This window comes from Ammospiza caudacuta, chromosome 9 (genome assembly GCF_027887145.1).
Source record: "Ammospiza caudacuta isolate bAmmCau1 chromosome 9, bAmmCau1.pri, whole genome shotgun sequence".
Taxonomy (NCBI): domain Eukaryota; kingdom Metazoa; phylum Chordata; class Aves; order Passeriformes; family Passerellidae; genus Ammospiza; species Ammospiza caudacuta.
The window spans coordinates 19,283,788-19,310,682 of NC_080601.1; the positions used below are offsets into that span (position 1 = coordinate 19,283,788).

Consider the following 26,895-nt stretch of genomic DNA (forward strand, 5'->3'; position numbering starts at 1 on the left):
TTTCTTGAATTAAAAAAAAAAAAAACCACCTAAAAACATTCTTACAGCTGCCTCAGCCTGAAAATTGTTTTTTCCAGCTACTTAACCACCTGAGTTAGCTCTGGCCTCATCAACTATATCCAGTTGGTCTGCACAATATTAACTTTGAATTTGTTATTTTTTCATTTGCCTTTCAGGGCAAATGATAGGCAGGAGGGACTTGCAGAAATCCTGTGAGGATTTCAGGCTCCACAGTAAATGCTTTGAATGCAAATTCCACTGCAATTAGTAGATTGTACTTGCATTTAAATTTCTTTCTCTAGAAATATAAATAGTAACAGAGCATTGTTTCATAGGGCAGTGACCCCAGATTCCAGCACCAGAGAGTAGAGCTGACTACAAAGGAATTGTTGTGGGGCTGAGTTGGCCTACAATGGGTCACAGTCCTTGAGAAAAGAGATGGTTTGCTTTAATACAGTGATGGACACAGTTCCAGAGGTCCAAGATGTGGTTCAGTGGAGCTTTGTGAGGAATGAGCTCATCACCCTGCACTTCTCCAAAGTTTTCGAGCATGCTTGGGCTGAAGGTGTCACAGACCTCTCTGCTGTCTGCTTCTGCTCTCTCTCAGAATGCCATGAAAAAGGAAGCTTTTTACTGGAGGGCACTACTCAGGTGAATAAAGAGGAGGACAGAAAGCTTAAAATTGAGGCCAGTGAAATTAAGTTTGAAAATTGTGGTGAATGATCACAGAGCATGGCCATGCTCTGAATCTCAACCCACTTTGCCAAGCAGCCCTATAGGCAGTACACCAGCTCAGACATTACATTTGCTCACCTTGCTTTTGGTAGGTGTTTGAATATGCAAAAATGTGCAAAACCAGGCTGTGGATATCTGTATGGCTTTTTCAGTGATCTTCCCCATAAAACCTCCAGCCTCAAACACTGATTTCCCTTTATGTGTCCTGGGACACACAGTCCCTGTGTAGGGTTGTGACTATGGGGTGAGGCAGGGCAGAGTCCAACAGCTTCACTGGTGGTGTTGTTTAGAGCTGGGTTTTTCAGTCAAGGCCTGACCTGACACTCTGCCTTTTTGTGGGAATTAATAAAACATTTCAGAGCCTTGCTTGGAACAGGATAGAGTGATTTTGTTGGGGCTACATGGCATTGTGCCTTCTGAGGACCTGAGCTGTTGGCTTTCTAAAAAAAGAAAGCAAGTTGCTGTTTTCTTCTGTGTCATTGAGGACTTTTCTGAAAACAGCAACAGATGCCTTCCAGCATGCTTTTGGCCTTTCAATTTTGATGCTCCCAAGTATATGTTCCTGTCTGTGTTCTTTTTGCCCTACAGGAATGCAGTATGATGCTATTGTACCATTTCTGGTTGTAGCAGTGTCCATCACCTTCCACTCTGATTCTGTGCCCTACCTTCTGTTTTGCTTTCCCTTGCAGCATTGAGTGCTGCTGTTGTGTTACTGTAGCCTCAATGTCTCTTGTGTAAATTAAGGATCTTGCTGTCCAAAAAGTATGGTGTTGGGGTGGGGAGGGGAGGAGTTGTTCATTTCCTTTTGTTGTCTGCACTCCATTTACATTTTTTTAATTCTGACCAATATAACATCTGCTAAAATGTCTTCCTTATCATTTGCTTGGTGATCACACAGCCTTCCCACCATTCATTGAGAGCTGGACCAGATCTCACAGAGTCTGAAAAGAGCTATGTGGTAAGGCCCCTGTTTAACTCAGCTGTGTAGTCCTAGACACTCTTCACCCAGAGAGTAACACCTCAGTAAGAGATAAAATGCCAGCACTATTTTTAGTTGCAAAGTAGATACATATTTATCTCTTTGCATATATTGCTTGTTTGCAACAGAAGGAAGGGAATTTAACAATTAGAAAAAACTGTCACAGCCAATGAGAAGTTGGGCTAATTGTGCTGCCACACCCTGGGTATAAGTTAAACGAAGCCAAATGCATGAATGGAGCAGCCCAACCTCACCTTGCATTCTTGAACTGACTTCATAGCATTTGGAATGGTGCCACTGCATAACTAATTGCAACCTCTTATGCTGCTTCTTTTAAAAATATGTGTAAATGTATTTGTTACAAATCTTCAAACTAAATGCCAAATTCTTCTATATCTTGCCTGTTTTCCATGCTTACATCTGGATCCCTTCTGCACTCCACTACCTGGATATTTACCTGGATCTACAACTCTTCTTTTGTTTTTGGTTTTTTTACTGGACTTATGTACTGCAACTGGAATGTCCCATCTCTTCTTATCTATATTTTCCCCTCCCTTCCCCCTGTTGACTGTCCTTTGGGTGTTCTTGGATGTCAATGCTGCCTACCACACAGGAAGCTGTTTGCAATGAAATCATAAACATTGCAGAAAAGTCTGTTCATTACTGCAGTACTATTTCTCAGCCTCTTGACTCTCGCCACAAGGTGACCTCTAATGACCATAAATCATCTCTCATCATTTCTCAGCAACCTCAAGCACAGCAGCAAGGAGCCAGCCCTGAGCGAAGTCAAACACCAGGAGACATGTAAGTTCTTTTGGTTCCCACCTTTCCAGGGCCCGTATTTTTGACTGGTGGTGAGGATAGGGAGGTATGAGAGCTCTCAGTGGTAAATTAGAATCATGTAGAAATGTTAGCTTTGCTTTAAAGAACAAAAGTAGCCACATGTCATCATAATGAGTTTCAGACTGTGCCCCTTCTGTCTGTATAGCACCTGAAACAATGACCTCAATGACCTGTATAGCACCTCAACAGTGATCCCGGATGGGGTCTCCATTACAGAGGCTGTCTCGGTGTCTTTGTATCTTGAAGCTGGCAACAAGTTCATATCCACTGGCTATACCTGATCAATGTGTTCCACTCTGTTCATGGCTTCTCACAGTGCAGTGAGAGTCCCAACGCTGATGCCACTCGGGGCATTGCTGACCAGTTCCACAGGTGCATTTGTAGCTGAGAGACCAGGGGTGAGATTTTCAAAGCTGTTCAGTGGAGCTGCCACTAAGCTTGGTGGGGCCTTACACTGATGGTTTTGAGAATAGCAGCTGTGTGCTGGGGACTGATAGTGACAGCAGTTGGTTTGTGAAAGGAGCCTTTGCTTTTTGCAGAGCGGGAGCATCTCACATCAGCTCTATTTTCATGCTCCATGGACAGGGAATCCAAGCCTCCCCAAATTTGCCCAAAGATTGTTTCCACTCCCTAAGGATCTTTTCTAGTGAATGCACAGTGCCTGTGGTACAAATGACATCTCTGGGCAGGATCCAGCCTGGGTTTTCTATTCCACCATACCTCCTCAGCCATGATTTATCCATGTATATAGAGTGCAGTAGAGTAGGCAATATCTTTTTCTAAAGTCCTTTGCTCTGCCATGTGGTCAATTATGGCTCTCTCTGCCTATTGCCTGAGCGAGGAAACACCTGTCTCCTTTCGCCCAAGAATGAGTGTATCCAGGTTTTGGCTTGCACTTAATGGGATGTCTGCAACTGAACACTGTCTAGGTGCTACAAGTTAGGAAGGCTCTGGTTGTTTGTCTGTGCAGACAACTACATGGCAGAAAGGGAGCAGGAGCTCTCCACATATCCCACACAGTGTAGGTATGACACTTTTTACTACCATGACCTTTTGACAACAGCAAATTCAATGCAGGTGGCTTCCACTTCTCAAAAGGCAAACACAGGTCCAGACTGCATTCAGCAATATGTAATAGGAATTAGGGGAAGAGGAACATCTCCTCCTGAAGGGATGTCAAATTCAATGCCTAACATCTACTGTCTTTCTGGTTTTCAGAGTTAGCTACCAAGCTCTCTACAGCTACACTCCTCAGAATGATGATGAGCTGGAACTGAGGGACGGTGACATTGTTGATGTCATGGAGAAATGTGATGATGGCTGGTTTGTGGGTGAGTGTGACACTTGCCTGTCAACAGAGCTTATTGGGATGAGCAGTTTTGCAGAAGTTGCTTTCATTTGTGAGGTCAAAATGATGAAAAAAACTGACTTCAGTTTTTCCACAATTTTCCATCTTTTCCCACCAAGAATATTAAAATTAGGCTGCAAGGTGGTGGAGCTTTGTTTTCCTTGCTAGATCTCTAGTACTTCCATTTTTATCTTCTTAGTATCTCCATTCCTCTCTTCATCCAGATCCTTCTTGTTTACACAGATGACAGAGCAACTGAGGGAACGAAGAGAAACTGGATTTCTGTAGCATTTCCAAAGCTGAGGGGAGCCATGACTAGTTACAGAAAGTGGCAAGTAGGGGGTGAAGAGAACACAAGGATAGGAGTTGCAGTCCCTGAAAATCCAGCCTCAAGTGCATATTTAGCAAAATGCTTTACCTTAAAGGAGTGCAAGTCTGGACAGTGTTCTCTATCTCAACATTTCAAATCTAGGCTTGCCATCTCTTCTTAAGGGGATTAGCTCATTTGCACTGAGAGGAGTTTGACTTCCAACCTATAGGCCCAGGAGCTTTCACCAGGACCTGTTAAAGGGGATGACCAAAGATGATTAGTAGCAGAGCTAGTTGTGATCTGGTTTGTACCAAAAGACTCTTTGACTAGGGCTCCTCTTTAGTATTAGCAGTTAATGCAGGCAGAAGAGGTTGCCACCTGTACCTTTTTAAGTGTAGGTATGTCTCCATCTTACTAAGTCTTCCTTGTGTTTTATTTTGCAACAGGTACATCCAGGAGAACAAGGCAATTTGGCACCTTCCCAGGCAACTACGTGAAGCTTCTGTACCTGTAAAGTAACAGGGATCCCACCATGACAAGGATGGTGGGATTCCTTTCCAGATGGTGTTTTTAAACAGTGAAGAAACAGACAATTTATGAATGTAATAGACAAGAGATGAGAAGTGTTAGGAGGATGTGGTTATGTGGTACACTATTGAGTTGAATGTGTAGCCCTGCTTCCATGGAGTCAGGGTGTGATTTGTTTGCTGAAGAAGAGACAGTTTCTAGTTTACAGTGCTGCCTTTGTGTATTCCTCTCCCTTCCCCAGTAAAAGTTTTGATGATAATATTAATTTGTACGGAGCACTTACCTCTGAGAAGGCTTCAGGGAAGCACATGGTATAGGTTTTGTTTGTGTGTTGAGATAGGGTAGTGCTTTGGGGCAGTACTCAGCCCCGCAGCTGCTCACGTTGGTTGGCACAGGAGTTCAGGAACAGGAGTTCAGGAAACAGGCCTGCTGCCCATTTCTGCCTTGCTGAAGACTCACTTTTCTCTGCCTTCTATTTCCATACAAAACCTTTCCTTCATGTCATGCATCTTAAGACCCAGCAGAGGCGGAGGACAGCTGATACAATTGAATTGCAGAGCTCTGTGTGGAGGAGTTTGGGATTGGTGGTTTAATCCAGAGAGGTCAGCCAAAGCATAATGCAAAAGTGTAAAAAATCCCAAACCCTTCAATAACATATCACTGATCTCTGCAGGGTTTTTTCTTTTGTGCAGGGGGTGTGTGTGTGAATGTATTGTGTGCAAAATTAACTGAGTCCTGTTTTTTAAAGAGAAATCAGCCTAGCTTTGACATTTATCTGCACAAAGAGTAGAACCAATAAACAGAACATCCGCGAGGGCAAATTCTGTTTATGAGTCCTACAGCTGTTCACTTGCTCTGCTCCTCTTGCCCTGTGGCTGGCCCTAAAGGATCACACACCTTTTCCAGTGTATGCTCTGGGATGAAATGCTGGGACTTCTTTCCCAGCATTAAATCTTAGAGGCTCTGATAAATCTGAACAATGTATCACTGAGGGTGCCTTTTTTTTCATTTTGGTTACAGTGTTGATGGTAGGTCAAATAAATACATGCATTTTGGCTGCCTCTTAGTCATACAAAAAAGTTTAATCAATTTGAAAAGCTGTTCCCAGCAGTTATTACCAGTTACATAGATTTGTATTTCCTTGAGGGGAAAAAAAACCCCTATGGCTTGGTTGTATGTTTGCCTGTAAATCCACTATGAATACTCTTTTGATAGACTTTTTGTTATTAAGAAAAAGCATAAACAAAACCAATTCTAGCAGACTCTGCTTCCTACAATTGCCGTACAAATAGCAAAGGGTAGATTGCTATTTTGTCATAAGCCGTATTTAATAATATAAAATGCCTATTTTTATGCTGATGCTTTTATACAGATTTATTAAGAGTAAACTACAACTAACTGTTAGCACGACTTGCAATGTTTTGATAAACTAGCCATGCTCCTGGGTTTGAAATCAAGTAGGCTTGTCTTCCGTCTCAGTCAGCGGAAGAGAAGACTCTGTGTCTCAGAAGTTTGACTGTAAATATGTATATTTAACTTTGTACAGACAATGTACTTACCTTGTATAGAGAAATAATTTAAACACATTGAGTGAAGGGAGGGGAAAAAAAGGCAGTTGTGAAAGGTTGGGATTTTTTTCCACTTTAATTTAAGTGATGGAATTCTGTGTATGTTCACATAAAGAGTTTTAGCACAAAATATTCATTATGAAAGGTTTCAGATATGATACAAAGCACCACTGTTTATTTTCTGCAGGAGATATTTTGAATCCTGCATCTTATTTATGGGTTAGTTGTTCTGCTTTGGGTTTGCCCTCCAGTTATTTGCAACAATGTTTAGGCCTGTTGGTAAGATTGGATAACACCAAATAAATGTATCCAGCAAAGTAACATGTTGATATTGACTGTATATAACATACTCATTTAAAAGTTAATTTTCTGTTCCTGCTCTTGCCAGTTTAAGTTAAACACGAACACACACACACACACCACGCATATCCACACAAACTGCAACTTCTTTTTGTGTTGATTTTTTGTTTCTTATTGCAGTGGATTACTATTTGGCAATTAATAAATGGAATTATTGAATTACTATTGTGTTCCTTGTACAAGTTATTAAACAAAATTACTTTGGTTGTTCCTGTAGCAATGCACTTTTGTTTTAGTGCCCCACTGTATCCATACTGATGTGTGGCTGTCTGCCATGGGCTTCACCACTGCACCTGAGGATCCTGCTTGTGATTTGGCTTGAGCTCATCAGTCCTTCCTGAGCTGTAGGCTGGCTCTGACTTTTGCTTAAAGAAACCAAGGCAAAAAGGCAGAGGAGAAGCTGGTTTACACACTGATCTCACCATACATGGTGTGAGGGTACAGTTGCTGTGGCGTGCACGCAGACCTGGGAGGTCGGGAGTACACCTCTCTGCACTGGTTTACAAAGGGTCTTTGTGACCTCAGATGAAAAGACCACCCAGGTTAAGTCAGGCAAGAAACTCAAAATGCCAGCCTGTGGGGGAAGGGATGTCAGTTGGTATTGGGCTTACATGTGCATTTTTAACCCTGGCTTGGGTCAAAAGCTTTAAGACTCTGCTATCTGGTAGCTGCACCCTGACAGGGCAGGTATGGCTACAGCATTAATTCATGGGGTTTGTAGGTCTGTGGTGATTGTCCCCTGTCTCCCTGCAGCAATACACCTAGCTGGGACTTTCTGGGCGTGCCTTGTGTAAGGGAACAGTTCCTGAAGGAGTGAGGGAAGGCATGTGCAGGACTGTGCTCACCCTAAAGACTGGTATTTCACAAGGAGTTTTAACTTTTTGGAGATGTCCATCTCAGACTAAGCCAAAATTGTGCAACAGATTCAGACTCTGTGATGATGTGCCTGGATGGCCAGGCAGACAGATAAACATCATGGCTGCACTCACAATGCTTTTAGGAAGTCAAACTGTAAACAAGTTGATCCTAAAACCAAACTACCACGACAGAAAAAGCGTCAGGCTACATGTGTTTAGAAAGCACGCAGACACAAGCCCTTTTTTGTTTCACAGATCTCTTTATATAAAAGCCAAAGGGCAGCCTGACCATGGCTTTGCTGACAAGCTCTCCTCACCTTTGCTTTACAGCAGCCTGGACAGGGAGGGGAGAAACTCATCTGTGACTGCTGAACGTTGGTATTTACTCACTCTAACCTAATCTAAGGTAAGGAAGCTAGAGGTGCTAGTGACTTCAGAAGTTGGGCAAGCAGGGAGGGGAAGGTGACCCAGCAGTGTGCAACAGCTCTCTGGAGATCCTGCACACTGCTGTGGCAAAGCAGTCACTTTCTTCACTGTCACGAGTGCCACACCAATGATGTAGTGGAAGAACTACTTCTCTCTGCTAGGGATGAAATTAATAGTCTGGACACATGGACCCTGGAAAGAAATAATTTGTGAAAAGACAAGCTAATGCAGGAAAAAGGGCACAACCACAAAAGGGGATTGCAGAAGTGAGGGTGTGCCTTGTGATGGGGTCATTTGGGGCCACGTCTTGTAGGACCAGTACCTGGGTGACCTGCATCATTCCTACTTGCTGCCTGCTCCATGCTCCCCAGCTGTGGCTGAATCCCAGCTTCAGATACAGCTCGCTGATGTTGTGCTTATGGATGAGCTGTCTTCGTTAACTAAGCGAGCAGCAATGCTTGCACTCCAGTTGCAAATGCCAATGCCGGTTCTGTGACCAACCTTTCCCATTTGTCCACCATTAGATTACTGAGGGCTTAATATGCAACTGAAACAACTATTTTTCCTAAATCACAGATAAGAAGGTTGGCTGAAAACCTGTATAGAAGAATTCCTTTTATTGATGGCACTGTGCTTAAGGGGGTAGAGATAAAGAAAACGCTCTTTAAATCAGTGAACCTTGGATAAATTAGCAGAGAGGTACCATCCTTCCCAGGCTCCACTTCACTCATCCCATCCTGGCGGGGAAACTGCAGGTAGGGCCGCTTAATTCCATCGCCCCCATTAGGTTTCAGAGTTAACGTTGCTCCAGGCTGGAGAGTATTTGCTTGGGAGATGCCGCACCGGGGCACTCACTCCTGCGTGCGGCTGCCTGCCGGGGGCTTGTCCTGCCTGCCAGCAGGGAGCGGCTGAGGGGCGCTGGGATTCCCGACCCCGGCAGCCGCCCTGCCCCGGGCGGGCCTGCCCCGAGCCGGGGAGCGGCTCCAGCCGGGGAGGCGGCGGGGAGCGGGCGCTGCTGCCCGGGGCGGGGCGCGCCCGGCGGGCGGGGCGGGCCGGGGGCGGGCCGGGGGCGGGCCGGGGGCGGGCCGGGCCGGGCCGGGCCGGTGCGGGCGGCGGGGCGGTCGGAGCCAGCCGCGAGGTGCAGCGCGCACATGGGGACGCACCGCATCGTGCTCTCGGGCCCCGGGCCCTGGGGCTTCCGCCTGGTGGGCGGCCGCGACTTCGAGCAGCCCCTCGCCATCTCCCGGGTAGGGCGGGCTGCGGCGGGCGGTGCTCCGGGCGGCGGGGTCGGCTCGGGCTGGCAGGTGGAACGGCAAAGTCGGGGCGGGAGGTGGGCTTGTCCTTTTCTCCTCCCTGTTTTTTAGTTTGTTTGAGTTTTCATGTTTGCGGTGAAATCGGTGGTGGCACATTCAGCCCCTTCAGCTGTAGCAAACCGGGGTCTTTGCTTCCCACCGAACCTCCCTCCTCAGCCTGTCCATAGGGACCCTGCAGGCAGTAGGAATCCCCTGAGCCCCGGTTCGGGTTTGGCAGCCCAGCCTGTGGGAACCCGTCTCACCGAGGTTGGCTGAGTGCTCGCAGGCTTTGCTTGCCATGTATAGTTAAGAGCCTTTGTTTACAGTAGCCATGTTAAGGTGTATTTAGTGCCTCTGCCCGTCTCTGTTCGAAGTCCTTCTTGCTCCCCCCTTGAAGAAAATTAGTTAGGAAATGGCAAAAATTTGGCATCGGAACAATTTTAGCGTTATACATGGCTTTTCCTTCCTCTGCCCAGCGTTTGGCTGTGAGACGCCGGTGCTCGCTGCCTCGCTGTCCTGTCCCCACAGGTGCTCGGTGCTCTCTGTCCTGTCCCCACCTGTCCCCACAGTGCCCGACCCTGCCGGGACCTGGGTCCTTCCCCCCGTCCCCTGCAGGCTCCCAGAGCCGCGGGCCCGTGTGCGGCCCCGAACCCCAAACTCTGCTCGGCTTTGCGCCGGGTGCACTGCACAGAGACTCTTGTCGGGGCTGGCTGCAGGTCTCCCCGATGAGAATAGGAACGAAGGGATTGCTCCTCGTTCCAGCAATCCCTCGGCAAAGCAGAGGCATCCAGCGAGCTGCTCTTAGCCTGGGGCTCTGGCATCTGCCCCCATTGCCCAATTTTGGAATGCCCACACGCCCCAGGTGAGGAAGGGCTGTGGGAAGTGGAACGTACCAGAACTTGAATTTACGTGAATTTACTGCCCTCAAAGAAGACCAGGATGGTCAGACTTGTGAATTTTTATAAATGCCTCCTGCCACGGGATCTCCTGCCGTGGGGTCCCACTGCCTGAAGGAGCCCGGGTGCCTCGGGGAAGCTGCCAGCTGCAGGAAGGGCAGAGCTCACAAGTGCTCTTAAACCCACCGGGGCTGGGGGGTGAGTTACTAGTTTTCTGTGTAATCTCTTTCAATTACAGTAATAATGCTTCATTTTTCTAAAGCATTTTTGGGATATGAAAGCACCTTTACTGTAAGGGAAGTGATATTTACTTCATTGTTATGGTAGTTATTGCCATTTCCTTCCAGCAAGAATCTCAGGCAGAAGGGTGTCTAAAGCCCTACCTGCTGTTAGCTCTCCTTGGTCGCCTTTATCAATGCTTATAGGCACATACCAAGGGACATAGATCAGCAAAGCAGCAAAAATAACCACCTCGTGAGAAATTCTGACCCTAGAGACTAAAATGTAATAAAATAGCCTCTCCGATCGTGGTGACGTAAATGCTGACAATTAGCTCTTATCAGGGCTTTCTCTTGTGACTCCTCTGACACTTTTAATTTCCCTTCCCAGACTTCAAGTCATTAATCTTTCCTGTGGTTTGCTCGTAAGGCTCCTGGATTTCTCTCCTGGGCTCAGGAGTGAAATTCTTGGCAAGTCTTCCCCTTACCATGTAAAAAAATATGTGATCCAGTTTTGACCTGTTTTAAAAAGTCTGTTCCTCCTTGTGTGATGATTTTACATATTCTTGCTGATTTTATTTGGCACCTGTGTTTTCACTAGGGACATTTCTGGCACGGAGCCCTTCTTCCCTCACAGGATGGGGTGAGCTGTGGCCATAGGACTGACATCTGCCAGGGGTTGTGAGGGCCTTGATCCTGTTGTGTTATGAGATAGAGGGGTTACCTGAGAGGGTGGGGAGGCTGTGACCTGTGATAAGAGCATTACCTTGGTTGCAGCTCTCCCTCCTCAGCACTTATGTTTACTTTGTGCTGCAAGTGGGAGGTGAGTGGGTGCACAGATGTGCTCGTGAGCAGCACTGTTAGCAGGGGTGCACAGGGCTGGGCTGCTGCCCTGGGCGTGGGGAGCAGTGGCATCCTGACACTGAGAGTGCTGCTGTTTGGGAGTGCTGTCCATGGGGTCAGCGCTGTCCATGGGGTCAGTGCTGTCCCATGTAGCCAGTGGAGCCTGTCCCAGTGATGCACGGATGGGATCACCATGCTGTTCCATGTGCTGGCTTGGTGGGATGCCAGGAGAGACGTCCATCCAGGCATAGGCCTCAGCTGGATGTCTTGCAGCCCTCTTTGAACCAGGTGCCTAAATTCAGCCTGCATTGTCTGCCAGGAGCTCATGTTTGGCTTCTGGCACCATCATACTTGTGCTGTTAAGCTTTCGAGTTTATCTTGGTATTTATGGCCCCTCATCACCATTGTGCCTCAGCTTCTTGCTAGTGGCTTTTGGCTTCCCAAGCTCCCAGTGAGCTGGGGAGCAGCTGCACTGGAATGTAGTCGTGTTGGTGGGAGGCAGCACCGTTTGGGCTGTTCTCCAGAGGAAGTCATTGAAACTTGGTGTTGCAGTCCTGGGTCCAAGAAGGATGAGGACCACTGGTGCCATGAGCATGGGAGCCACCAGAGCCTGGCCAAGGGCTTCTGGCTGACACTGGCTGCATGGTACCAATGTCTGGTTGTGCCTTAGAGGAGCAGCAGATGAAAGATTGTGGCATTTCCACAACTGCTCTTACCTTGTCTTTTGTCACTGCCTTACCTCACTTCCCACTTGAAATATGTGTTCAAAACTGCTTCAGGCTCAAATACATCACAAGCATCTTTTTGTGAGAACACTTCTGGTTTCTTGGTTATGTTGGACTGGTCTTCCTGGAGAGAACTGAGTATGGAGATTTCACAAATGCTGCTCATGAGATTTTCTTGTGGAGTTTCCTGTCTCTTTAGGACGGATGCTTCACAGATGTTTCTGGCTTGCATTTCTTTTTAAAACTCTAGTGTTCTGGTGGACAGTTTATTGCAGTTTTTGTTCAGAAAAAACCCCAAACTTGTGTTGATCAGTGTAATGAACTCTGGGTCAAAGCCTGCTGGATTTCCTTACAGGAGTAGGAAAGGCCCTTGTCTTTACTGCTCTTTGTATGTACTCTGCAGTGAGTCAGTGGGGTAGAATTTGAGAAAAGTTCTTTCTGAGACAGGAATGGACACAATACATACAGGTAATCGTTTCTGTGGAGGTGACCTGTGCACAGGGTAGTTCTCAGTTAAATCCCACTGAGGCTGGGACCTGATGGAGGGAGCAAGCAGCACCTTGTATGAGCAGCCACTGATGGAATGGAGCAGTCTGAAAAGCAGTGCAGTTGACAGACCCCATCCCCCTTCATTCCTCAGGTAACATGAGCTGTTGCCTGTTTGGTTGCATTTGATTTTGATAAACATTGAGGCTTTTTCTTTCCAGCTGAATACATGGAGCTGTCTGATAAACTTTGTTATTGAGATAATATTTGTGGTAGCGATCTTGAGCATCTGACCCAAAATATGGGCAAAACAGATCTTTGCCGTTTTGTCATGTCAAAAACCTCCCAGCTCCATTAAGGATGTCTCTTGGAGTCTGTGAAACTGGACATTTTCTTATAAAACCAGTTTTCCAATGAAAAATTGGTTTCAAGACAGCCCAGTTATGTAAATACGTTCAAAAGATGAAATCCAAACATGATGCTTGTTGCTGATTTTGACCACTGTAAAATGAATTCATTGCTGCTTAGTCTGATATTTTATCTATTTGTGGTATATTAAAAACTCAGAATTTATATAAAATACAGAATTGGATCATAATTGGGCATTTGAGTGTGTTGGTTTTCTTTTCAAGCATGGCCCTCTGAACCAGCTTTATAAACTTAAAGCTTGATTTAGTGGTAAAACTGGACTTGATGGTCTGAAATCAATTAATTAATCCATTTCCCATCTGAAATCATGGGACTGAATCCTGTGGTGTGAAAAGATACCAGGTTTAGCTTTGGTACCAGCTGATATCCTTACCCTGTCAACCATGTAGTAAGCAGCTGAGTAAAGGCATCCCAGAGCCAGTGGTGAGGGAGAGCCCTGCTGATGGGGGACACCCTGCTAATGGCATCCCTTAATGGCATGGGTGGAGACTGTCCTCCCCCCGGTGCTGCCAGGGCTTAGCTGAGTGGCACCAGTGACTGCCCTGGGGGCTGTGCTCCAGCCTCTGCCCCAGGTGGGAAGAGACTCTGGCTGCAGGTTATTTTTCTGAGACAAGAGGAGAGCTGGGGCTTTCCGGGCAGCCCTCTGCTCCCAGAGTGGAACCTTTTGGCCTTTCCTCTGCCAAAGGAAACACGGGGTGTGGTGGATGTGATAGGATTTAGGGTTGGGCTGGCTTTCCTCACCCAGAAAGCCTTGGCTGGTCTGCACTGTGCACACCTATGACTGCAGTTCCTCTGCCACGGGGTCCAGCTCTTGTGCCCGTGACTGCAAATCTCAGCACTGTGCTGGGGGTTTGTTCTGGGGCTGTCTGGGCAGAGGGAGACAGCTGGGGAAAGCTGCTGGGCTTTATAGGAAGGGCAAGGTGGCTTTGTGTTTGCTGCTGGGATGTTTGCCTGGCTGCGGGTGGGGCAGGGGCTGTGCAGCACCAGCCCTGCTGCTCCACAACAGCTGATAAGGGCCTGTGGAACTCTGCTCCTTGGTGTCACCTGCCAAGAGCTTCTGGCCCTGCAGAGGTGGCTGGGCTGGTGTTCAGAGGACAGCAGGATGCCCTGTGCATTGCTTGGTGGGAGCCCTGTCTGCTCTGTTAGAGCGCAGAGGTTGTGAAGGGCAGAGGTTGTGCCCCTACAGGCTTTGAAATCAACATCAATCTGGGCAGTTTCCTGGAAAAATCCTGTCCTTAAAGGTACAAATGGCTGCTGAGAAGATGAAAAGACTTTTCTGATTTCCCTGGCTACCAGGGTTTGGATGAAAAGAAATCTTCCTTAATTGTAGCAAGGGCAAAGCAGCAAATATTCTTGGGGTAAATGCAAAGTGCTTTGGGGCAAGGATAGGTTTGATCTTTTCCAGTCCAGTTTCCTGATCTGGGGGAGCACTTTTACCTTGGAAAAAACTTTTACAATTTTTGGGATACTAATCAGATGCCTCCTACCAGAGCTACATGCAGGGGCAGTACTCTTGTCTTTCCTAGGAGCCAGGGTTCTCTTTTCCTCAGTTCCCACATTCAGATTAATTGGTCGTTTGTTATGCAGCAGCTTGATGTCACCCAAACTTTGGAGTTCCCTTTTCTCTGTACCTCTTCTTTGCAACCAGTATAATCTTTTCTGATGATGTCTGACCCACCTTGTTCTGGACAAGTTCCCCAAAGCGCCTAAAGAGAGAACTCTACATTTGGAGTGAATGTACCAGCCTCTACATTATGTGAGAGCTTTAAGCCCTAGAACTTTAGGTGACAAAAGCAAATGCTGGACTTCTTGGGAGGAAGAAAGCTCTTTTTATTCTCAAATGTCAAGTTACCTACACCTGCAGGCTTCTTGGTACCTTTCACCCTTAAAAATCACTTTGTCCATCAAGTAATGTATATGTTATGTAAAATGAATTGGATTTGAAGGGTGCAGCATCAAAATAACAGGAGAATTTTTTTTTTTTTTTAGTATAAACAGGGAAATTATAGGAGCCCTAAAGTGCATAAATAATTGATGTTGTTCTGGACTACAGTATCTTAGATGGTTGCTGATTACTGGATGTGTTAATTTATTTAGAGGATGAAATAAACCATCAGGAAAGACTCAGCTGTTTTTGAGGCCTTGTAAAAAATCTCTTGTTTATTTGTTTTAATGTGGGACATGTTGCAAAAGAAGCTGTGAAGCTGAGTAACACCTTGACCACCATTTGAGCATCTTTCTGAGCAAATCCTCTCACCCATGTCTTTTTATACCAAGGTCAGCCCCCTCTGTGCAGTGTCTGATGCCTTCCCCTTTCGTGTTGACAAAGCTCCTCTGGCTGTCAGGGTAGGGCATGAAGGCAGGCAGGAGAGGGCTGGGCTGCCAGAGGAGCTTGTGCTGGAAGCCCAGACCCCACTGGGTGGGCTGGTGCTCAGGGGTTTCACCAGCCAGAGGTATGGTAAGCCCTTCTCCTTCTTGCCTCCTGGTGATGATGTGGTCTGGGCCAGCACAGAGCAGCCAGTGAGGCTTGGGCTGCAGCCTGGCCAGACTGTGATGGTGCAGGGAACAGGAGCAGCATTGAAGGGAGCTCGCCTGGAGCCAGTTGTAAGGCATATCATTCCTGCTGCCCTAAAGAGAAGGGGTGGGGAATGTGCTTGTCTGAGTTTTCTCATAGCCTCTGATCTCTGCTGACCCAGCTGCATGCTTTTGCTGGGAGAAACTTTGACTGCTTAGCATAATACTCCAGTGCTGAGGACATTACTCATGGTAAAAGAGCAGTGTGTGTGGGTGGGGAGGATTAAAGTGAATGTCAGAGATGTCTGGCTGTCACTGGTGGCCTTGGAAGTATGTTGCTTCATGTCTGTCCTTTCCAGCAATGACCCAGCTGGGTTTTCCTCTCAAACACACAGAGGTGCAGTTTCTCCAGATCTTTTTTCTTGGCTGATGTTAATTTTCTCTTTTCTTATCTCTTCATCACTTCTTGCAATGTGTTTAGGTGTGGAGTGAGGAGTGATGCCCGGGGCTGCAGGGTCTGTGAGAAACTGTGAGGAGCTGACGCAGTGAGCATGTAGGGTGCCAGAATGGATGAGGGGAGAAGGCCAGAAAAAAGTGAATGAATTTAGACCCACCCAGCTATCTTGACTCACAGGGAGCTGAGTTATGCTGCTTTTCATAAAAATGCTTCCCACCCTTCCTCCCTCCCTCTCATTTGCTGAGGGCAGCAGCTTCCCTCACTATACCACTGCTGCCTCTTGGATCCTTGCCTGCAGGAGGAAAAAAGGACCATGTACCCCTGTCCAGGGACTACAAAGCTTGTTAGATAGCATGTATGGAGGGAATTACATCAAATATAAAATGTAGTTGTGTTTGGCAAGCTCTGGGACAGACAGAAGTTTTATAAAGAGGTCCTGGGAGCTGAATAAGCAGCCAGCTGTTTCTCCTGCTGCTAAATCAAAGTGTTTTCTATTGTAAATGCACTTGCCCAAAGACTTTCTGAAGAGTTGATATTTCATAGCACTTTCTTTGCTCCTTGGCCAATCCTGAATCTGTGGGGCCTGTTTTAAAAAAAGGGGTCCAAGCCTATAACTGGTCTAAACTGTTATCTACTACATTGAGTTTTGCATGAATAAAGAGTGCACAAACCTGTAGATTATGGGGGTTGTTTATTTCTTCCATATGCTAGAACATGTGTCTCAGCTGGTATCAAGGACGTGGTTTGATGTATCTGGTTGTAAGTCTCTAGAATATTTCTATAGTAGCCCAGATTTCTTACACAGAGCACCACCAAACAGAGCATCACTCTGGGACCTGTTTTGGACACAGCATGAGTCAGTGCTGCTCTGCCTGTCTCAGCATTGTCTGTTCAACAGCAAAATGACCTCATGGCAGTGTTACCCAGTTGCTTGGGAACAATCACCTCAAGGCAGGGCATGGCTCCTTTCCAGAGGGAGCCTTTGGACATGATGTTATGAGGTGTGCAGAGCTTTATTCACCCAACCATAGTGTCTCTGGAGCTGAGCTGTGCCTGGTGAGTCTGCCCATGTTCCATCTGCTCAAGCCCAGTGGAGGAGACCCAGGCCAAGTCAGGGAGCTCTTTTGAAGGACACAAGAAACTGTGCCTTTGCACAAGCTGTGCCTTGTACAAGGTTTGTTCCCTGCAGTATCTTTCAGCCCTTCTTGCCTATCCATGCAGAAGTGCAGCTCTATCTGCACAGTACTGCCTCACCCACCTGTACAAGATGTGCACTTGTACAGCACTGCCTGCTGGTCCCCTGGCTCCTGCTGGTCTCTGCTCCATGCCCATTCAAGAGGGAAGGGTAAGAGAGGCTGGGACAAAGCTTTAGATCATCTGAGAGCAGGAGCAGAGCAGTTTCAGTTACAAAATTTACTGGATCCCTGCTTGCCTGAAGCTTTTGTTCATTTTTGGAGTCCTTTTGTGTAAGCTGGATGATAGCTGCCAGTGCTCTGAGCACCTCTGCCTGCTTTCCCCCCAGCCACATGCCTGCCCCTGCTGCTTCCCATGGACCAGGCAGGGATGTGACAAAAATAAAAGCAGGAAAACGTCACAGTGGCAGCTCTGTGCTCCTCTCTTAATAACAGAAACGCCTTTTGCTTGGCAGCACTGAGATAAGCCCAGACCTTACTGTGAGGGGGGAAGGGAACATTATTAGTAGCTATAAATCATCCTAAAAGGATGGGGGATGGGTTCCCTCCATACCCTGCCCTTGTGCAGACATGTTTGCTGTGAGCAGTCCTGGCTGACAGTAGGAGCTGGATGTTGTAGGCAGTAGTTTGAGGAAGGTTGCATTTCAGGGCAAGTTATTTCCAGACCTGAAGAAGCTGGATTTTAAAACATGTTTACTTTTGGCAGATACATATCTCTTTTATATTTTTGTGCAACCTTGTAGCTTGTCCTTAGGGGAGAGGATTATGTGAGTACCTGAGTGCATGGCATAGCCCCTGTGCTACCAGTGACACTTACCTGATGGAGAAGAGCACTTGCATTTCCAATTCCTCTGAAGTGGACACAGCAGGGAACTGACACCACAAGCACTGGCAATGCACTGAGATTCACTGTGAATGCCAGCTGCTCTTCCTGGTGGCTCTTGGGGGTCCTTCAGGAGGCTTCAGTATTTCAGTGTCCCTGGTTGCTGTGGCTTAGCTGTTCCTGGTGATACGTGATTGCTTCTACCAGCCTATCACATATTGTATAATTATCAGAAATACAGCAAGCCATATGGCTCAGTCTCCAGCAGTGTTCCAGTGCTGGCATTAATCCACTGTTGTTCTTGACCCTTGGCAACTTATCTGATTGACAATGAATCATGGTAACAGTGTACTGAGCTTGGTGTTCCTTACAGGGGTGAGTAATGTGCCTCTCTACCTCTTTTGGTAGCAGAGGAAACAAAGGCCCCAAGAAACCAAATGACTCAGTTAAGGTCCAGAGATCAGGACAGGACCCACACTGCATTTCCTGCGGGCTCCTTTTGCTTTAATGATATCCTTAGGGACATGTCTTATGAATTTTATAATGACAGCTCCCAGATCTGATGGGACTGTAGGCAGCTATCAGTGCTCAGGATTTCTTCAGAGCTTCAAACTGTCCCTGTGTGCAGGTTTTGGCTGGGGTAGAATTGTTCACAGTGGCTGGTAAGGGGCTGTGGTTTGGATTTATAATACAGAAATGTATTTGTGTTGATAATACAGAAATGTTTTTGTTATTGCTGAGCAGGGCTTACACAGAGCCAAAGCCTTTTCTGCTTTTTGCACTGCCATGCTGGTGAGGAGTCTGGGGTGCAGGGGACAGATGACTCCGACTGACCAAAGGGATATTCCAGACCACATGGCATCATGCCCAGCATATTAAGAGTGGGAGGAAGGGGAGATGTTTGGGGTGATGTTGTTTGTCTTCCCAAGTAACCATTATGCATGATGGAGCCCTGTTCTCCTGTGGATGGCTGAGCACCTGCCTGCCCATGGGAAGGAGTGAATTCATTCCTTGCTTTGCTTTGTTTTGCTTGTGTGTGTGGCTTTTGCTTTCCCTATGAAATTGTCTTTATCTTAGCCCAGAAGTTTTCACTTCTGCTCTCCCAGTTCTCTCCCTGGTCCTGCAGGTGGGGAGGGAGTGAGCAGCTGAGTGGGGCTTGGCTGCTGGCTGGGGTTGAACCACAGCACCCTGTCACAAGGTTTACAGAGGTGCTCTCGAGGCAATGAATCCAGATTGCACTCAATGGCCTCAATAGGTCACTGGTCAGCTGAGGGCTGCAGCTTGGCAGGTGGTGATCTTCACATGTAAATCAGATTTTCTGTGTCCGTTTGGTGCTTTGTCTGGTATGTTCATCAGCACTTCCTCTGTTAGTTCAGAGACTGCTTGCAGCATTCAAAGTGGTGTGCAGGTAGACATCCACTATTGGTTGACCCATCTGAAGCTCTTTGGATTAATGTTGAGCACATTGGTCAGCTTGGACCTCTGTGATCCACTTTTGTGTCCTTTCTTTTTCCATTAAACACTTTCCTAGTAGAGAGCTGAAAAAAGAAAAGCAGCTTGTGATTTTTCTTCTGGTTGGGGAAAACAGCCCACTACAGTTGTGAGGAGATATCCTGAACAGCTTCAGATTTGACCCAGGGAAAACAGTGATTGCTGCTAATGTGTGACACCTCTAGAAGGGGAATGTTTCCCTGAGGGCAATGATTTGCCAACCAAACCCTAGTTAGGAGGGATTTCTAAATCTTTCGAATGGTATTTATGTCTGAAAGCTCTGCTGGGTTTACTCAGCTGCTTTCCAGCATGCTGGAACCTAGCATGAATGTGTAGAATGAATACCAGTTGTAATGGACTCATAAATGAGGTATGTCTCAGCTGCAAGGCATGTTTTAATCTGTACTCATGTCTGGGAGCAGTCCACCCTTCTCGTTTCCTCTGCCTGTTAAATAATGGATGAAAGCCCATAGAAATCATTACGCACCTTTCACAAACTCATTAAAACGGCACAAAATCTTATGTAGTGTTTGCAAAGCCACAAATATGATGTTATTCACCTTCTGCCCAAGCAATAAGTTTGGCCCAAAGAGGTCTCTGTTGTTAAGAGGACACCTCTTTAAAAGAAGTAGGGTAAAATGAAGAAGCCATTTAGTTGATTTGTTTGAAAATGCAAAGTTTTAGCTGGGACCTTTTTCATGAGGAGTGTCATACTGATGGCATTGCTGCATAGTGTCTTCTGTCTGGGACCACATGGAGAGGAAGGGGAGATCAATATGGCAACAGGTGTCAAGGTGAGCTGTGATCAGGCAGGGGGGTTGGTGCTTCTACTTCTTCAGACACTGTTGACAGCTTGTGATTTAAGGGTGATGTTTCTGATGCCTTTCCCCCTTCCAATCTGCATAGATCACACACTGCTTTGGGATTGATCTTGCTGAAGTCAGTAAATGTGTGTTGCACCTGTTTCTGGGAAAAACCTTATTATTACAACTAAAGAAGGAATCCAATATCTTGAGTCCAAACCTTTCCTTCAAGGAAGAAAACAAATGAAATTTTAATGCAGGCAAAGCTGTGTTTGATTGGCATTAGTTATTGCACTGACTCTGATACTCTTTTCTGTCACCTCTGTTCTTAGGGACTTGGACTTCTGTCTGTCCTCAGCACTTTCTGTTTCAGACAGCACTTCTCTGTCCACAAAAGAACATAGTTGCTTTCTTTATGATCTTGCTCTCTAGCATGAGAATTGTCTTGAGTAAAAATATGATTTCTGTTATTTACCTGTTGTTCTCTCTCCAGATTTCTACCTGTGGGTGCCAAAACAAAATCCTTTATCTAAAAGACCTAGATAAATGTCGTCCTAGAATTTACTTTCATTAATTTTACCTTCTTTACTTCAAGGTACCAGTGAGAAAAACCACAGCTTCTCTAACTCCTTTTCAAATGTTTCTATGGAAATCTCCTCCGTGGAAAGTCCATTCACTCTTTTTGCTTTCTCTTAGGTGACTCCAGGCAGCAAAGCTGCAATAGCCAACTTGTGTATAGGAGACCAGATCATAGCCATCGATGGAGTGAACACAGACAACATGACACACCTTGAGGCACAAAACAAAATCAAGGGCTGCACAGATGAGCTGACCCTGACAGTCAGCAGGTACGGAGCTGGGCAGGACTGGGGCTGGAGAGAGGGAGGATTGCAGGGTGGGCAGTAGCTGTGTTTTGGTGTGGCAGTAGGCCTCTTGCTTGTTTAACTTGACCTCTTAGTGCTTTGTCTGGCAAGTGCTGGCTAGCAAAAGGGAACTGCATTTCATCCTTTAATCCTAATGCTGCTTGCATTTGATGCACTTTGACCTTATGAAAACAACTTTCCAAGTGAGAAATTGGCTGATAATTTATGGCAGGGTTGTCAACTTACTCTGTGGCTCCTGGCAGCAAGAAACCAAAGATAGCCTCATGAAAACTTCACTCATAGCAGAGGAGGTGCAACCAGAGATGGCCTTCCTTCCTGTTGCACTCCTTTAGCAGCTAAAATATATGCTTATGTGTTGTTCCAGGCAAGTAATTGCCTGGTTTCTGCCAAGCACAGATTCAGAAATGTTGTACATTTTGAAGCCTCTTGATCAAACAGCACTGTCAGCCTTGAACAATGATGACCAAGGGTGCAACAAAGTTCCTCTTAGGCATCAGACTCTCCAAGTCCTGAAAAACTAAAGGCAAGTGACAGCTGAGCCACAATTTCTGCCACTAGTGTAGAGCTCAGACTGGCTTCAGCCTTCCCACCATCTTGAACTGCAGAGCAATGGACAGCTTCATTCCTTTCCCCAGCCAGGCTTTGTTCTTGGGCCATCTTTGTATGGAGAGGAGATGGAGATGGGAAGGCAGGGCTCTGCTTTGCATTAAACTGCTGCTACTTAAAAGAACTGCAGCCTGCTTTTTTTGAGGGTGCTGGGGATTTACCCTTCCTTTTGGTGTGAATTGCAGCTGCAGGTACTGGTGCTTTTCAAAACCAGGTGGTAGTATGGGATTTCTACTTGCTCTGCAGCAAGTTTTGCCTGTGCCTGCCTTCCCTAAGAGAGGTCATCCATCAATTTCAGGGCAGATGCAGGGGAAGTGCTTTCAAAAGGAGTGCAAAAGCATGCCTTCAATGACACAGTGGTCCAGTTGTTCAGGGCTTTTCTGTGATAAACACAAGTCTTTACCGTGGCTTGGACAATGCCAGGAGTTCAGCAGGCATTTTCCAGTTCAGGAGGAAGCGATGGGTCTTGGCCAAAAAAAATTGCCTGGTGGTTCATTAAGGGAATTCACAGAGGGAAGAATGGAGCACAGTGCAGGCAGTGTGAATGGGTAGTGAACACTGCAGCAGCCTGTTAACCCCAGAGTTTTTATACTGGCCTTGAACTTAGCAGCGTGTAATCTTCCTGCAAAGGAGTGCTCCTTTTCCTCTCCAAAATCCAGCTGCTTGACTTGGCAAACCAGTGCCATGTGGTTCTGGCTGGGAAAGAGGAAGGGAGGCAAGGGCTCTTTGAGCCTGCAGGCAAGTTCACTCTTACAGATCATTGAGTCTGTAAAATGTGTTTGCTAATGTTAATTACAATGTCATTAAGTTTATAGCTGCCCTATGCACATTTGATTGGCCTTGGGCTTGGAAGCTGCCATGGGAGAGATTTCTAGCTGGATCTGCAGCTGTGTAAAATTGTGCAGGGGCTTTCAGTTTACACAACTCCACTCTTTCAAGACCCTCTTTCAGTGAGGTAGCATTTGTGTGTGTTGGATGCTTCTGCTGCTGTACTGATTACTGAGTTCTGCTGACAGAAGGCCAGATAGTGTGTCAAAACTGCAAGAATGTGAAAGCAGTGATCTGACTTCTTACACTTTAGAGTTTGCTATTACTACCCATTGCTCTATGGAAAATCTGTGTACACCATGTTGTCTTTCCTGGTTGTACTCTGTTGAGAAGATTTTATCCCTAATGCCCAGTGTCTCCTTCTAGGCCCCCATAATTGTGTTGGTCTAAATGCAGCTGCACTCAGTGGTCAGAAGTGCTACGTAGTCTTTATTGCTGAGGCAGGAGCATTTCTTTTTACTTTACAGTCTAAGGCCTTAAAATGAAAGGCCTTGAGAGGATGCCTAGAGAGGTAACAGAGAAAGCATTTTAAGAGACCTGGAGCCATAGTTCACCTTCCTGCTCACCTTAAGGCAGGGAAGTGGGTGAGGAAAGCAGACTGTGGTGTGGTGGTGATCCCTCCTCTGTGAAGAAGGGAAGGGCATTGCCATGGGGATGGAGGGGATGGAAGGCTCTTGGGGAAAATGAGTGCCACCTGGCCAAGGGCTGTGGCCTGGGCTTCCTGAGCTTTGGTGGGCACAGCTCTGTCACTAAGGCTCAGCTGTACAGTTGGTGAGGAAGGCTCACAATACAGTCAGGTCAGAGCTGAAAGTTTTTTCTCTGTCAAAGTAGCTCTGTAAATAGTTGGCTGAGTATGAAAAGGAATGTATATCATTTGCACTGCAACACCAGTAGCCCTTGGGTCTGGTCTCCACTCTGTGCAGTTGTAGTTCATTAGCTGAATCAGTTGTACCAAGGAGCTGCACTGGCACAGATCCTTGCTCTGACAGAGCAGCACCTCTGTGGGTTGGAGCATTACCCCGCTGGTGGGAGGATGTGCCCAGCTGGGCTAGGTTTTCTGGAGTGAGAAGTCTTCCCTGTCTTCCTTTTCTACTCACCGTTGGAGAGATGTCTTGTGAAAGCATAAGTCCTTAGTGATTTCTAAATTGTTAGCTAATGAATTTTGAATGATTACTTATTTATATGATTACCCATGCTAAATATTCTCTGACCTGCATTCAGTGTGGCAACAAGGTTGTGCCAGGTGGGTTTCAGACACAGGTCTGAGCTCACACCAGGTGTTTCAGTTTTACCAAAGGATCAGCACTGTTGTGACAGTGGAGACTTCATTTGTGACTGTGCTGTACACGTGATGAGTGTATGTGGTTTGAAGACCCTAGTGGGTGAATCAGTGCAAGACAAATCTTTAAAGGATGATATATACAATGGAAGTATTTATGCTGCAGAAAGCCTTTAAGCTGCAAGTAGCTGGAAGCTAGGAGAGTGTTTCATGCTTGTCTTTTTCATCTGCTCTTCTGTGAACCAAAACAATCTTTATACATGTGTGTTCTTCAAATTGGCAACTCTGTTCTCTTTTAACGATAGCCAAGCAGTTAAGATGTCTTCATGTTTGGCTTACTAATGATTATTTAAGAGAAGTGTAAATATAGAGAATTGAAAGGACTTAAATGCTTCTGGTAAAGGAAATGTTGTTTGCACTGTATGCTTGATTGTGTATATCAACAGCATTCCAATGTTTCCTGTTTCGCTATTTTTCTTAGCAATGGTAACAGTCCAAAAATATTTCAGATCAGATTGTGGGCAGGAAATCTTGTCTAACACAAGTCACCATTAAAAACGTATCAACTTTCTAGCTAGCTGAAGAAAACATGTCTGGTCTACTTTTTCACCCAAAGGAGCAAATCTCATAATTTCCTAGGATTTAAAACCCAGCCACAAATTGCTTTCTTTGAGTACTCTTTCCTAAGTGGCACTGCCAGGTGCTTTGCTGTTTGACTTGTGAACAGAGTTGGAAAGGTCTGTCTTCTACCTTGAAAGTGGATATTCAGCAGTGTTGCCAAAGATAACAAATTCCCACTGAACTCACTGTGTCCAGCAGCTCCTGCTCTCTTCTGAGACTGTTTGTTCATTAATTTTGCTTTTTGTTTGAAAAGAAATGTAGTTACCAAGAAACCAAAGTAAAGGTTCTGTTATTGTCTTCAGCAGTGTAAAATCAAGCTCAAGACAGTGCTTCAGTCAATTCAAGCCTACCTGGTTGCTGAACTGAGGAATTCACAGGGAGGTTTTTGAGTCTCTCCATAGGAAAAATGAAGTTGGAGTATTTTAGAAGAGCTATGCTTCTTTTTCCTGGTGATTTCATTTTTTCAAATTAGGGTGTGAACACCGCTGCACTGATGTGTTAGGGTTGAGCTAAGCCTCTCCCAGCATTGCTCTCCATTAATGGGGGTAAGCAGCAAGATGTGTCCAACAAATTGGAGACAGCTATCAACTTTCTTTGGAAATGTGTATTTTGAGTGAGATGCTTTCCCTGAATAAGAGCATTTAAAGCAAAGAAGATGCAGGAGAAACAGATACTCCTACCACAAAATTCACAGGATAGTCAAATGATCCAGGCATCACCCCTGTCAGTGGAAGTGCTCATGATGAATTTGACACACAGCTCTGTTGTGGCTGCAGATGTACAAAAGCAGACAAATGTTCATTGCAGCACAGGTGAAAATTATTTCTATAACAAATGGCTCTTTGCCTCTGGCTATAGTCACTAGATGGGTGGTGGAACTGTACAGCCCTAACTCCAAGGTAAAGTGTATATTTATGTAAGGGGTTTTTTCAACAAAAAAGGTGTTCCTGTAGTGAGTCTGTCCTTCCCTTTATGTCTGGAGGCAGTTTGAGGGTGGTAAAGGAGAATATTTTTTTAAAAAGGTTGCAAATATGTAATGTCCTGTTCTGCTTCTACTGTCATTTTCCTCAAATTTCATGCTGCTTTTCTGCTACTCTGCTGCCAGCTTATAATACATTAATGCACCTTTTTTGTTTGCACAATAGTCTTTTAAGTTGTTGAAAGTGCTGCCAAGGAGTGAATCTATGTATTTGTTCTTTGAAAAGTGCTAGGATCAGGGAAGTCAGGTCTGCTCCCAGGACCTGTTAAATGGATTGTCAGAAAGGATCATGTGTAGATGCTCATGAAGAAGAAGAGAGCACACGTGTTGTGTCCTTTCATTTTGTGTGGTGGATTTGGTTGCACTCTTGCTCACTCCATGTGTTCCCAGGTTTGAGCTGTGGGGAATAGTTGCACAAAGCCACAATAGGCTTGGATTTCTGTTCTAGGAAGTTGGTGGAATCCGTTGACTCATTTAGGTTTGCCTTTTTGCTTCCTTGCCAAGAAGAGTTTTCCAGTTCTGTCATCTTACTAATAATTCCTTTGGCCCTGGGAAAAGCCAGCTGCTCAGTGTGCAGCTATATAAGGCCATGCAGGTTGCCTGGCCCTCTGTGGCCACTCCCAACCTCTCCATGGCCAGTGTGGTGCTTCCAGCCCTTGTGGGTGCATGGCAGCAGCTTTTACTAACAACAGATACGTTCAAAGTACTTTTGGCATATCAAGATTGGTATTTGTTGTGATTTTACAGCCTCTTTGGTGAGGCAGTAAGAGTTAACTCTGCAGCTGGCCAGTTAGAAGAGTGTGAGTCTGAGCAGTCAGTGTCTTAGCCTTTGTAGCTGTCATGAACCTGCTCCAGATACACAGAAGAAGCCACAGCAGTTTAACTGGAGCTGCCTTTTAGTTTTAGTGGTTGTATAAAGAGACACCTGAAATGCAAGAGGGCATGGAGACATGCATTTGGGGCCTCCTGTCTCCAGGAAGTTGTGACTATCATTGCTGTGTGAGTTGGCAGGAGGCTGTATGCAGCCTGAGTACAGTTTTGCTTGCCAAACTGAATATGTCCATTAATGGATGTTTGTTAAAAGTGACTACTCATGTTTAAAGCCAAGGGCCTGTATTTGACAGCTGTTGCAGCTAAAAGGCTGATTAAAAGGTCCCTTCCTGGTAGCCTGACAGCTTTTGTAGTTAGTTTCTAATCTTTATTAAAATTCCTGTTGAAAACTCTGGTGAGAGGATTGTGAAAGATAAATTCTTTAGGTCTTTCCTCATTTTTCAGCTAAAGAACTTTGTGCTAGACAAGAAACTTTTCAGTCTTTTGGGGTTTATTTGCTACTTGGTATCTTAGTTGTGTCCATCCCAGTGTTTGAAATGAGATGTGAATGAATGTAGATATGTCTTTCTTCTTTATGGAAATTACACAGTTCCTGGCACAAAGAATTAGACCCTCATTTTCCAGCTCTTTTCCTTGAAGCTATGGCCCAGCTTTGCACGCAAAGCACTGATAGCAAAATCCGGGCTCTTGTAATGTTTATATTACATCATGTTCGAGACAAGCTGCTTGAAAATTGTTGTTTC

At 45.8% G+C, this 26,895-nt stretch overlaps 2 protein-coding genes across 8 annotated transcripts in view; both read left to right on the top strand.

Annotated features, from left to right (window-relative positions):
* The window catches only part of SORBS1 (sorbin and SH3 domain containing 1), a 71,881-nt gene extending 65,047 nt beyond the window's left edge, over positions 1-6,834 (top strand). For 3 of the 7 annotated variants that reach the window (XM_058810347.1, XM_058810348.1, XM_058810350.1), the window contains 4 exons: positions 1,634-1,693; positions 2,328-2,518; positions 3,776-3,888; positions 4,662-6,834. In XM_058810347.1, coding sequence (XP_058666330.1) covers positions 1,634-1,693; positions 2,328-2,518; positions 3,776-3,888; positions 4,662-4,729 — 432 coding nt within the window. In that variant the 3' untranslated portion in view covers positions 4,730-6,834. The remainder of the gene's footprint in view (positions 1-1,633; positions 1,694-2,327; positions 2,519-3,775; positions 3,889-4,661) is intronic. The other 4 variants (XM_058810351.1, XM_058810352.1, XM_058810349.1 and 1 more) reach the window with 2 other exon arrangements.
* Positions 6,835-9,048: 2,214 nt separating this feature from the next.
* The window catches only part of PDLIM1 (PDZ and LIM domain 1), a 43,486-nt gene continuing 25,639 nt past the window's right edge, over positions 9,049-26,895 (top strand). The window contains exons 1-2 of the mRNA XM_058810314.1: positions 9,049-9,201; positions 20,821-20,972. Coding sequence (XP_058666297.1) covers positions 9,106-9,201; positions 20,821-20,972 — 248 coding nt within the window. The 5' untranslated portion in view covers positions 9,049-9,105. The remainder of the gene's footprint in view (positions 9,202-20,820; positions 20,973-26,895) is intronic.